General features: G+C 42.1%; 1 protein-coding gene across 3 annotated transcripts in view; it reads left to right on the top strand.

The window, feature by feature from the left end:
- The window catches only part of lnx2a (ligand of numb-protein X 2a), a 122,820-nt gene that overhangs the window by 91,851 nt on the left and 17,662 nt on the right, over nucleotides 1-13,307 (top strand). For all 3 annotated transcript variants that reach the window (XM_072577301.1, XM_072577300.1, XM_072577299.1), the window contains exons 5-7: nucleotides 2,721-3,080; nucleotides 10,138-10,287; nucleotides 12,363-12,540. In XM_072577301.1, the coding sequence (XP_072433402.1) occupies nucleotides 2,721-3,080; nucleotides 10,138-10,287; nucleotides 12,363-12,540 (688 nt within the window). The remainder of the gene's footprint in view (nucleotides 1-2,720; nucleotides 3,081-10,137; nucleotides 10,288-12,362; nucleotides 12,541-13,307) is intronic.

A 13,307-nucleotide genomic window follows, 5' to 3' on the forward strand; every position in this document is an offset into this window, starting at 1 on the left:
CGACAAAACCCTAGCCAGAGAAACAATAGCCAACCTGCTTGAAATATAGAACAGACAACAGGACGTTGAACCTATCAACAAAGACGGCATACTTAAACTACTGGACCTGTGCCTCACAAACACACTTCACATTCAACAACCAGATATACGAACAAATCAACGGAACACCCATGGGCTCACCGATCTCTGGACTCATAGCAGAAGCAGTAAAGCAAAGGTTAGAACAAACAGTCTTACCACAAATTCAACCCAAACTCTGGGTCAGATATGTGGATGACACCTTTGTAATCATTAAAAACACAGAAATAGAGAACACACACCGGATCATCAACGCCACACTCACAGGAATCTGATTCACGAGAGAGGAAGAAAAGGATAACCAACTCCCATTCCTAGATGTGATGGTACAGAGAACACCGAACGGAGAATTCACCACAAAGGTCTACAGGAAAGCCACACACACAGACCAAGTCCTAAACTATGAAAGCAACCACCCCAACACACACAAACGAAGTTGCATCAAGACACTATTCAAAAGGGCCACAACACACTGCAGCACACCAGAACTGCAAAAAAAAGGAACAAGAACACCTATACAATGTATTTGCCAAAGACTGATACCCGCACAATTTCATCAACAGATGCCTAAGGGAAAGACAACGGAATGAGGACATGCCGCAACCCAAAGGACTAGCCACACTACCATACATCAGGAACATTTCCGAACTGACAGCCAGACCACTGCAACCACTAGGACTCATAACAGCACAGAAACCAACAGCCACTCTCCGACAACAACTCACCTGAACGAAGGACCCAATACCCAGCAGGAGCAAAACCAATGTAGTGTACAAAATCCCATGCAAGGACTGCACAAAACACTACATAGGACAAACAGGAAGACAGCTAACGATCCGCATCCATGAACACCAACTAGCCACGAAACGACACAACCAGCTATCCTTAGTAGCAACACATGCAGATGACAAGCAACATGAATTCGACTGGGACAACACTACTATTATACGGCAAGCCCAACAGAGAACAGCCAGGGAATTACTAGCGGCATGGCACTCATCCACAGATTCTATCAACAAACACATTGACCTGGACCCAATATACCGGTCATTGCAGCAGACAGCTGGAACTGACAACCGGAAGCGGCAGAGACAAGCCACTATAAATGCCGGAGGAAACATCAAAGAAGTGCTTCACAGGAGGCTCCCTAACACTGAGGATGTCACCTAGACAGGGGACGAAACGTTTGCAACACAAATTCCCAGCTCAGCGAACAGAACCACACAACAGTTCTGTTTTTCTCTCAAGATTTAGATCCAAAAATCAGTGTTAAAACGAGGGAACGAAGACATAATTTACAACTTTGCCTAATGCAGATTGGTCGGTCCTACGTTATTGGAAATAGCTGATTTTCTGACTTTTTCTATTGTGCCAGTCAAACCTAATGAAAATTTACTTAATTTTTGCACCACACCGTGATTAACTCTGCGCTTTGCTATAATGTGTTTTATCAGCCGCACTCTTACCCATTCATTCAACCATTCTATAGCCCTTTGCGGTCTGTCGCATTCTCCTCACTAATTATTTTCCCTGTATGGGTTGGAGGTTGTAAATTTGATAACCTTTTGCTGACAGTCAACTCAGTTGTCCAGATGGCTAGTGTACGGTTAAGAACCATGCCAGCAAGGCTGGTTTGATTCCTGTTCCAGCTAAGATAGATTTGAGAGCTGGTTCCTTAGTCTGTCACTGAGAGTAGAAGCAGTGACAAGTCACCAGGACAAAACCTGCAAGAAAATGATACAGGACTATAAGGCCATCTGTCATTCTGTGGGATTGTGGCTGATCTAACAGTCATGTCCACTTTCCTCCCCTTTCGCGATAACCCCTGATACCTCTACTGATCGAGAATCTCCCTATTTTAGCCTTAAATATACGCAGGACTCTTCCTCTTTATGGCAAGGAGCTCCAAAGATTCACAATCTTCTGAGAAGAAATTCCTCTCCACCTTAGTCTTAAGTTGACGCACCTTAATTCTGAGACTATGCCTTCTTGTCCTATACTGTCTCACGAGGGGAAACATCCACTCAGCATTTGCTCTGTCATGACCCTTCAGAAATCTATATGTTTCAATGACATCACCCATCATTCTTCTATATTCCAATGAATAGAGTCCCACATTGTTTAACCTTTGCTCGTAAAACAATTCCTCCATCCTCAGGATCATCCTAGTGAACCTTTTCTGAACTGCTTCAAATGAAATAACACATTTTCATAAATAAGGGGACCAAACCTGCTCACAGTATCCCAGTTGTGGTCTCATCAGCACCACATTTGCAATAAGGCTTCCCTACTGTTATACTGTAATCCTTGAAATAAGGGCCATATTCTGTTAGCCTTCCTGATTATCTGCTGCATCTGTGTACTAGCTTTCAGTGTTTTGTGCACAGATATCTGCAAGTCCCTTTGGGTTGCATATTTCTATAGTTTTTCTCCATTTAAATAATATGGTTCTTTTTTATTCTCCCTTCCAAATGAACAAAATCAACAGACAATGAACCAAAATCTTACTTTCAGACTGAACACACATGGTATGAGATATATGTAAGGTTCATGAGGCAATAATTGATATATTTCGTTGTGCTTTTGTTAATGTCATGTAAGCATGAAATAGAGTGCCAAATGTTTTTCAACTTTTTTACCAGGTAAATGGTGTTGATATCAGCAATGTACCTCACAACTATGCTAGGTCTGTGTTTACACAGCCTTGCTCTACTCTACATCTCACTGTTCTAAGGGAGAGACGCTTTGGTGGTCGAACAAATATCTACCCTGATGGCAGCTGCATGAGAGAAAATGTGACTTTGTTTAAAAGAGACTCGAGTGAGCAACTTGGTATTAAGTTAGTTCGTAGGACAGATGAAGCAGGCATCTTCATCCTGGATCTTCTGGAAGGTGGTTTGGCTGCCCAGGACGGGAGATTGTGTAGCAATGACCGGGTACTTGCCATAAATGGACACGACTTGAAGCATGGAACACCTGAAGTTGCAGCTCAAATTATACAGGTAAGATTACTTTCTTGCATCAGATGTGTGGGTGTATATATAAATGTTTGGCTTGACATTGCATGGATGTTAATTTCCATGCTGCAGTGCTGTTTGTAATTATCGTTTGATCAATTACAATAATAAAACAAAAGTATAATTTTATGTGATTGGAAGCTTTACATAAATATGACCTGATTTCATAATAGAGAAGCAAGAAGAATGTCGTGAAGTAAAACTGGTGCAGCTATTATTCAGGTTTTTAATCTTAATTTTTTTTCTTGTTAGCATATTTTGTGCTCATGAAGCTAAGAGATATACGGTGCTAATGAATTATTCTCTAAATCCATGATACTGAGTGTTGATCTTCTAGAATTCCCAGAGCAGAATTAAGCACACAAAATGATCTGTAGAACAGGGTTGGTGCAACTAGATGCAGATTGAATCTTTCTTCATTATATCCCTACATTAGTTCTAACATCAGCAGAGCAACTTGACATTAGTTACATTAACTATATTGGTTCAATCATTCTGATACAGTCACTTACTTTCAATAAATCCGCAAGGCTGCTAAAGTTTCAACACTTACATCATAGTTTCTTTTCTCTTTTTCAGTTGCTTTTAAAGGCTTTAATGTAGTCAGCTGTGGAGCTTTTATTGATACAGTTAGAATCATTGTTGAATGGAATCTTATACTGTGTGCTTAGCTGAGTTTCAAACCCTTTAATCAATTTTACACATCAGTTGTTTATACAGTTACAATTATGCATTAGAATTTCATTACAACCATTTGCCAGTTCTCAGCCCATTTATGAATTTTTCTCAGCAAGGTTTGTTGACACAGATGCTGAAGAGACTGTGCTTGGCTATGTTGGTGATGTCTGAGGAAAAAAATCTTTTTACAGTGTGGAAACAGGCCATTTGGCCTAACAAATCCATGCCAACCTTCCAAAGGGTATCCACCCAGCCTCATTCTCCTACCCTATTACTCTACATTTCCCACGACTAATGCATCTAACCTACACATCCCTGAACACTATGTTAAAGTCACACAACACCAACTTATAGTTCAACAGCTTTATTTGGAAGCACTAGCTTTCGGAGCTCTGCTCCTTCATCAGATGGTTGTGGAGTTTAAGGTCATAGGACACAGAATTTATAGCAAAAGTTTACAGTGTGATGTAACTGAAATATATTGAAAAAGACCTGGATTGTTTGTTAAGTCTGTCATCTTTTAGAATGGGCATGTTGGTTTTAGTTCTTTCATATGTAAATTCCAGGACTTTCTTGAAGTTACATTCTCAAGTGAACTTTAACAATAGGTGCCATGTTGGCTCAGATAATGCATTGAAGGCGTAAGGCTGTCTGTGCCCCAATATTCAGACTGACTCAAATCTAAAAAAAAGAGACTTCGCAGAATCTTACATGGATTCATGTAGTTTTTGAGCAAAATAAAATGTAATTGTTCAAGTACAAATTCACCCCACAAACTTACATGTGTGTATGCGCAAGCAGGTCTTTGTGGGTGGGGGGGGCGGTGTATGAGTGTTTGTGAGAGAAAGTGTGTGCGTGCGTGCGTATGTGTGTGTAGTGCAGTGGGATGACCTGTAGTGTGACACGAACCCAAAGTCTCAGATCAAACAGATCATTGTTTGCAGCAAACTGCCCAGCTTTCAGGACAACACCATACAGCCTTGTCATAGTAGACGCTGCAAGACGTGTCAGAGTGTTGACACAGCTACCACCATTACACATGGGGACACCTCCCACAATATGCGTGGCAGGTACTCATGTGACTTGGTCAACATTGTCTATCTCATACGCTGCAGGCAAGGACGCCCTGAGGCATGGTATGTTGGTGAGAAAGGCAACAAAGCATAGTGGCTGAGCAGAGGCTGATAGCCAAGTTTGGAACCCATGGGGATGGCCTCAACCAGGACCTTGGGTTCATGTCACACCATAGGTAATCCCACTGCACCATATACACACACTCATTCTCTCACTATCTCTCTCTCTCTCTCTCTCTCTCTCTCTCTCTCTCTCTCTCTCTCTCTCTCTCTCTCTCTCTCTCTCTCTCTCTCTCTGTCACTCACAGAGACACTCCTACAGGCGCACACACACATGCACATGCACACTCCTACAGACCCATACAATCACGCAGACCCTCTCTCATATGGTCACACAGACACTCCCACACTCATATACACACACCCTCTCACAGACTTAGATCCCTTTACACTCACACTCACTCACATACAGATGCAGACACTCATACCCCTACACACACACACATACATACACACACACACACACACATGTGCACATATAAGTTTGTGGAGTGTATTTGTACTTGCAGAATTTCATTTCATTTTGCTCAAAAACTGCATGAATCCATTTAATATTCTGTGAAATCCCATTTTGAGATTAGAGTCAGTCTGAACATTGGGGCACAGACAGCCCCACACAGGGCACCTCCCATCCTTCAATGCATTATCTGTGCCAACATGGCACCTATTGCACCAACATGCACAAATGATGTCGGGAAGAAGAGGAGGAACATACTAGAGCAAGACTTCGGAGAACTAGGAAGAAGGCTAAAAAGCAGGACGTCCAAGGTGGTTATCTCCAGTTTGCTTCCAGTTCCTCGGGCTAGTGTGGCCAGAAACCGGGAGATAATGGACTTGAACGTGTGGTTGGGGAACTGGTGCAGGAAGCAAGGTTTCAAGTTCTTGGATCACTGGGGTATATTTTATGGTAACCATAAATTCTACAAGAATGACGGCTTGCACCTTAATAGATCAGGGATCAGCATTCTGGCAGGCAGGTTTTCTGCTGCAACACCGCTACATTTAAACTAAGTAGCCGGGGGGAGGGGACAAGCTGGATGTTTAAAAAGGAAATTGAAGGGGTAGTTAGAACAAGAGAAGTCAAGAAAGACAACTGTATCAAGGAGGCAGAAAACTGGAAAAGGCATCATGCTGTAAAGTTGAGTGAAATAAGGGTTGAGGGGAAGGGTAAGAGCAGTAACAAATTAAAAATTCTATATATGAATGCACGAAGCATTAGACACAAGGTGGATGAGCTTGAGGCTCTTTTGGAAATTGGCAGATACGAAATTGTAGGGATAACTGAGACGTGGCTTCATGGGGACAGGGCCTGGGAAATGAATATTCAAGGCTACACGTGCTATCGTAAGGACAGACTGACGGGCAGAGGGGGTGGGGTGGCCTTGTTGGTAAGGGAGGATATTCAGTCCCTTGCGCAGGGGGATCTAGAGTCAGGGGATGTAGAGTCAGTGTGGATAGAGCTTCGAAACACTAAGGGTAAAAAGACCCTCATGGGAGTCATCTACAGGCCCCCAAACAGTAGTCTGGATGTCGGATGTAAGTTGAATCAGGAGCTGAAATTGGCTTGACGCAAAGATGTTACTACAGTTGTTATGGGGGATTTTAACATGCAGGTAGACTGGGAGAATCAGGATGGTATCGGGCCTCAAGAAAGAGACTTTGTGGAGTGCCTCAGAGATGGATTTTTAGAGCAGCTGGTGCTGGAGCCGACCAGGGATAAGGTGATTCTGGATCTGGTATTGTGTAATGAACCAGAATTGGTCACTGACCTCGAAGTGAAGGACCCATTGGGAAGTAGTGACCATAATACAATAAGCTTCAATCTGCAATTTGAGAGGGAGTGGGTACAATCGGAAGTGACAATATTTCAGTTGAATAAAGGGAAATATGGAGCTATGAGGGAGCAACTGGCCAAAGTTCAATGGTGCAATACCTTAACAGGGAAGACCATGGAGGAACAATGGCGGATATTTCTGTGTATAATGCAGAAGTTGCAGGATCAGTTCATTCCTAAAAGGAAGAAAGATCCCAGGAGGAGACATGGGCGGCCGTGGCTGACGAGGGAAGTAAAGAAACATATAAAGTTAAAAGAGAAAAAGTATAACTTAGCGAAGATAAGTGGGAAAACTGAGGACTGGGAAGCTTTTAAAGAACAACAGAGGATTAGTAAGAAGGAAATACGCAGAGAAAAAATGAGGTACGAAGGTAAACTGGCCAAGAATATAAAGGAGGATAGTAAAAGCTTTTTTAGGTATGTCCAAGGCAAAAAAATGGTTAGGACAAAAATTGGGTCCTTGAAGACAGAAACAGGGGAATATATTACTGGGAACAAAGAAATGGCAGAGGAATTAAATGGGTACTTCAGATCTGTGTTCACTGGGGAAGGCACAAGCAATCTCCCTGAGGTAACAGTGGCTGAAGGACCTGAACTTAAGGGAATTTATATTTGCCAGGATTTGGTGTTGGAGAGACTGTTAGGTCTGAAGGTTGATAAGTCTCCGGGACCTGATGGCCTGCATCCCAGGGTACTGAAGGAGGTGGCTCGGGAAATCGTGGATGCGCTGGTGATTATTTTCCAGAGTTCAATAGAATCGGGGTCGGTTCCTGAGGATTGGAGGGCAGCTAATGTTGTGCCACTTTTTAAGAAGGGTGGGCGGGAGAAAGCAGGAAATTACAGACCAGTTAGTCTGACCTCAGTGGTGGGAAAGATGCTGGAGTCTATTATAAAGGATGAAATTACGGCACATCTGGATAATAGTAACAGGATAGGACAGAGTCAGCATGGATTTATGAAGGGGAAATCATGCTTGACTAATCTTCTTGAATTTTTTGAGGATGTAACTCGGAAGATGGACGAGGGAGATCCAGTGGATGTAGTGTACCTGGACTTTCAGAAAGCTTTTGATAAAGTCCCACACAAGAGGTTAGTGAGTAAAATTAGGGCGCACGGTATTGGGGGCAAAGTACTAGATTGGATAGAGAATTGGTTGGCTAATAGGAAACAAAGGGTAGTGATTAACGGCTCCATTTCGGAATGGCAGGCAGTGACCAGTGGGGTACCGCAGGGATCCGTGCTGGGACCGCAGCTTTTTACAATATATGTAAATGATATAGAAGATTGTATCAGCAATAACATTAGCAAATTTGCTGATGATACAAAGCTGGGTGGTAGGGTGAAATGTGATGAGGATGTTAGGAGATTACAGGGTGACCTGGACAAGTTAGGTGAGTGGGCAGATGCATGGCAGATGCAGTTTAATGTGGATAAATGTCTGGTTATCCACTTTGGTGGCAAGAACAGGAAGGCAGATTACTACCTCAATGGTATCAAATTAGGTAAAGGGGCTGTTCAGAGAGATCTGGGTGTTCTTGTCCACCAGTCAATGAAGGCAAGCATGCAGGTACAGCAGGTCGTGAAGAAGGCTAATAGCATGCTGGCCTTCATAACAAGAGGAATTGAGTATAGAAGCAAAGAGGTGCTTCTGCAGCTGTACAGGGCCCTGGTGAGACCACATCTAGAGTACTGTGTACAGTTCCGGTCTCCAAATTTGAGGAAAGACATTCTGGCTATTGAGGGAGTGCAGCGTAGGTTCACGAGGTCAATTCCTGGAATGGCAGGATTGCCTTACACGGAAAGACTGAAGCGACTGGGCTTGTACACCCTTGAGTTTAGAAGACTTAGAGGGGATCTGATTGAAACATATAGGATTATGAAAGGATTGGACACTCTGGCAGGAGGAAACATATTTCCGCTGATGGGGGAGTGCCGAACCAGAGGACACAACTTAAAAATACGGGGTAGACCATTTAGGACAGAGATGAGGAGAAACTACTTCACCCAGAGAGTGGTGGCTGTGTGGAATGCTCTGCCCCAGAGGGCAGTGGAGGCCCAGTCTCTGGATTCATTTAAGAAAGAATTGGATAGAGCTCTTAAAGATAGTGGAGTCAAGGGTTATGGAGATAAGGCTGGAACAGGATACTGATTGGGAAAGATCAGCCATGATCATATTGAATGGCGGTGCAGGCTCGAAGGGCTGAATGGCCTACTCCTGCATCTATTGTCTATTGTCTATTGTTAAAGTTCACTTGAGAATGTAACTTCAAGAAAGTTCTGGAATTTACATATGAAAGAACTGAAACCAACATGCCCATTCTAAAAGATGACAGACTTAACAAACAATCCAGGTCTTTTTCAATGTATAATTTCAGTTACATCACACTGTAAACGTTTGCTATAAATTCTGTGTCTTACGACCTTATACTCCACAACCACCTGATGAAAGAGCAGCACTCCAAAAGCTAGTGCTTCCAAATAAACCTGTTGGACTATAACCTGGTGTTGCGTGATTTTTAACTTTGTACACCCCAGTCCAACACTGGCACCTCCAAATCCTGAACACTATGGGCAATTTAGCATGGCCAGTTCACCTAACCTGCTCATGTTAGGACAGTTAAGCCAATAATATTATTTCAAATTGTTTTTCAATGACTGTTTGTTTATATTGACAGTTTTGTGAGCTTCTCCAATATCTCCCAATATTATTACAGATCATGTGTGATCTATATGTTATGGATTCTGAGTGAATGATTATTGATGGTGGGATTTTATGGGGGTATCAGGAATGAGTGGTATACAAACATTAAAGGGCTGAGGAGTTATGTGAGTTTAGAGGGGAATGGTTGATGCAGGGAGGTTCCATAGGTGGGGAAGATGAGTATGCTGGGGTGTCCATTATCACCAGAATTGGTCCAATATTCCACAGAGCACAATATTCCAATATTCAACCTAGCTGCCTTGCCAACCTGCCAGCTTTCCCTCAATGTTGCTAACAGGAATGCCATCCTTGGCTCCAGCCCATTCCGATTCTCCATCATGAAGCTATTGTGGGCAGGCACTGATGTATTTTGGGCTATGGCCAAATTCCCAATTCCCACCTCAAAGGTATGCACCCAGTTCTTGCATTTTGGGTATCAATTAGGAGTTGAATTGGTCCTCCCAAATTCATATTGACTGGAACACTTACAACAGCCAGAAAAGGTTTTCATTGCAATCTGGGTCTAATTTTTATTGCATTTGAGATAAAAGGTCAACCTAATGGATTATAATAATTTCAAGACTTACTTTTTCTATCTTTTTTATCCCTCAAGAGATGCTTTTATTTTAAGAATTAATGAATAGTATATAAAATAAAATACTAAATAAGTAAATGTTTTATTTCCATGTTTATCAGGCCAGTGGCGAGAGAGTTCATTTTGTTATCTGTAGAACCACAAACGAACAGCTTTCTAATGTTATTCGAGAGTCAGGATCTCTCACAAGTAATCAACATTTGCCCCAACACACACAGCTCCTGTATCACAGCAGACTGAGTTCTCAAAAGGTGAGTGAGAAAGTAACTCCGTAATGAATCTCATTAAAATGTATGATTTTATGTTATTTGAACATGTTAGATGTTAACTAATTAGCTGCATTATAAAAATGGTTTTGAAATTATCTCTATTAGCTTTAGTATGCTTGACAATCACTTCATATTAAATATTCAATTAAAATTATTTGCTTCAAATTTATAATCACCCAAGATAATATTCTTTGTCCATTAGGAATTATTTTACAGTTCCCAATATGATACATTTCATTGCTCAAATCTATGGTGATCTGTGGAATACCATTATATTCTTGAATATTATTTTTGAACCTGCCCAGCAGAATAACAGAACTTCTGTTAAATGTTCTTGTCGTCTTAATTTTGTTAGAAATGCCGACACCTGTGACTGTAAGCAGTGTTTCTAGTTTTGACAGGGAGAATGGGCCAGAAAAAGGAAAATCAGTAACTAATGAGATCTTGTATTGACGTAGCCCTTTAAGTTAGGAAAATGTCCGAACACACTTCACAGGACTTTTGTCAAACAAAATGTCATGGCACAGTGGGCGGCACGGTGGCACAGTGGTTAGCACTGCTGCCTCACAGCGCCAGAGACTCGGGTTCAGTTCCCACCTCAGGCGACTGACTGTGTGGAGTTTGCACATTCTCCCCGTGTCTGCGTGGGTTTCCTCCAGGTGCTCCAGTTTCCTCCCACAGTCCAAAGATGTGCAGGTTAGGTGAATTGGCCATGCTAAATTGCCCGTAGTGTTAGGTAAGGGGTAGATGTAGGGGTATGGGTGGGTTGCGCTTCAGCGGGGCGGTGTGGACTTGTTGGGCCGAAGGGCCTGTTTCCACACTGTCAGTAATCTAATCTAATCTAGTCACACCAAGCCATCTAAGGAGGTGCTAGAACAGGTGACCAAGAGCTTAACAGTAGTAGATTCTAAGGAATACCTTAAAGGAGGAGAAAGTGGAAAAGAGGTTCAGAGAGGGTAAAAGATTAACTTTGTAATGAAGACTAAAATGTTGCTTTCAGCATAGCCAATATTTAACTGAAGGTCATTTTGCTTACCCAGCGCTGGATGTTGGAATCACAATTCAACAAAGAAGAGGCCGTGGTGGGGTCAGAAGGATTAGTAGTTGGTAGAGCTGGATGTTGTTAGTGTACTAGTGAAGCTGTGATGTGTTTTCAGATAATGTCACTAAGGTGCTGTATATAGATGAGAAATAGGACAGGATCAAGAATAGATGTTTGGGCAAATTTTCAGAGGCAACAATGTTTCAGAGGAAAGGTTAATGATGGACATTCTCTGGTCTACTATTGGAAAGCTAGGAATAGAATCTACAGAGGGCAATCTCACCCAGTTCAACTACATTAAGGAGGCTTTAGAGGAGGATTATGTGGTCAACCCCAAGAAAAGCTGCAGATAGTTTACTGTGCCATTAGAATCCACATTTCAGTTTCTTTTATTTGTTCATGAGATGTGGGCATTGTTGGCTTAGTTAGCATTTAATTCCCTGAGGCCACTTAAGAGTCAACAACATTGCTGAGGGTCTGAAGGCACATACACCAGACTCAGTAAAGGTGGCAGATTTCCCTCTAAAATACAGTAGTGAATTATATTGATTTTTACAACAACCCACAGTGGTTACATGGTCACTAATAGGCCAGCTTTTAATTCCAGATATTACTGAATTCAATTTTCATCATCTGCTATGGTAGCTTCAAACTTATGTCCCCTGTATATTAGCCTGGCATTCTCAGTTACTCATCTAGTGACATTGCCAAGATGTCAATGCCTCTCCTCCCCTGAGTTAAATAAAGCAGGCGTAAAAATAAGATGCAATACAAATAATTCAGAATCAGCGAAAATGTATTCATGATGATTTAAATAAAAGCAAAATACTATGGATACTGAAGGGTTCTGAAGAAGAGTCAAAATGGACTCAAAAAGTTAACTCTGTTTCTCCCTTTGCTGCCAGACCTGCTGTGGTTCTCTTGCATTTTCTGTTTTCATTAACGATAACTGCCTGTTTTGTCATTAACATTTTAAAACATTTAATGAAAGCAGATATTTTCCCTGTTTCCTCAGGACCTGTCCCAATGTGTTACTTGTCAAGAAAAGGAGATCCATGTAAAGAAAGAGCCTCATGAATCTTTAGGAATGACAGTAGCAGGAGGACGGGGCAGCAAAAATGGTGAATTGCCGATCTTTGTCACCAGTGTACAGCCACATGGCTGCCTCTACAGAGCAGGGAGGATCAAACGTGGTAAGACTACACACTGGCCAGAGCTCCATAGGAACTTCATTGGTGATTCAGTTCGATATCTACGTTAAATAGCATACTTGTTAACATTATGCAGAGTCGGAATTGACCAAATTTTGCTTGCTTTTCTTAGTCATAGAGCTTGAGAGCAGTTCAAAGAAATTACAATGCTAACTAATCCTGTTCTCAGGATTTTTTTGTATCTATGAATTTCATTTTCTATAACTTTTGCAGGCCTGGTAAAGTGTTGGGCAGATTTACCACTGGCTGGACAGTTTTTATGCGACGCACAGAGAGGCCCACCAGCATTCCCCATCATAGCAGACTCAGAAGGAATTGCCCAGGAAATTGGATTTTCCGCTGGGCAATTCCTCACTACTGGGATACCTCCAAAACTCTTCATTTAACCAGAGGCTTTAGATAGTCCTGATGAAATTAAGTAAAATAGTTATTAAGGAAAAGTTAGACTATGACCAACTATTGTGAGATATTGTGTTTTAGGTTATTTTTACTAATTTACTCACCGGTTCACTATATAACAAACCCCATACTTACTTTAGACTCTCCCATATACAGAAGCCCCAAACCCTTTGCACCTGCACAAGGGGTTTAGATGACCTAACCCCGTCCTGCTGCCAGTTCCAAAACCCCAGTCCTGACATCCACATTCCCAACTCACCTTCCCCTCCAGCACAAAACCCAGCCTGTCCTTGCACCAGGACACCCTAACCCACTCTAAAGAGTGCATCTTTTATCTTCACTCCTTGCCA

The sequence above is a fragment of the Chiloscyllium punctatum genome, chromosome 9 (genome assembly GCF_047496795.1).
Source record: "Chiloscyllium punctatum isolate Juve2018m chromosome 9, sChiPun1.3, whole genome shotgun sequence".
Classification (NCBI taxonomy): Eukaryota; Metazoa; Chordata; class Chondrichthyes; order Orectolobiformes; family Hemiscylliidae; genus Chiloscyllium; species Chiloscyllium punctatum.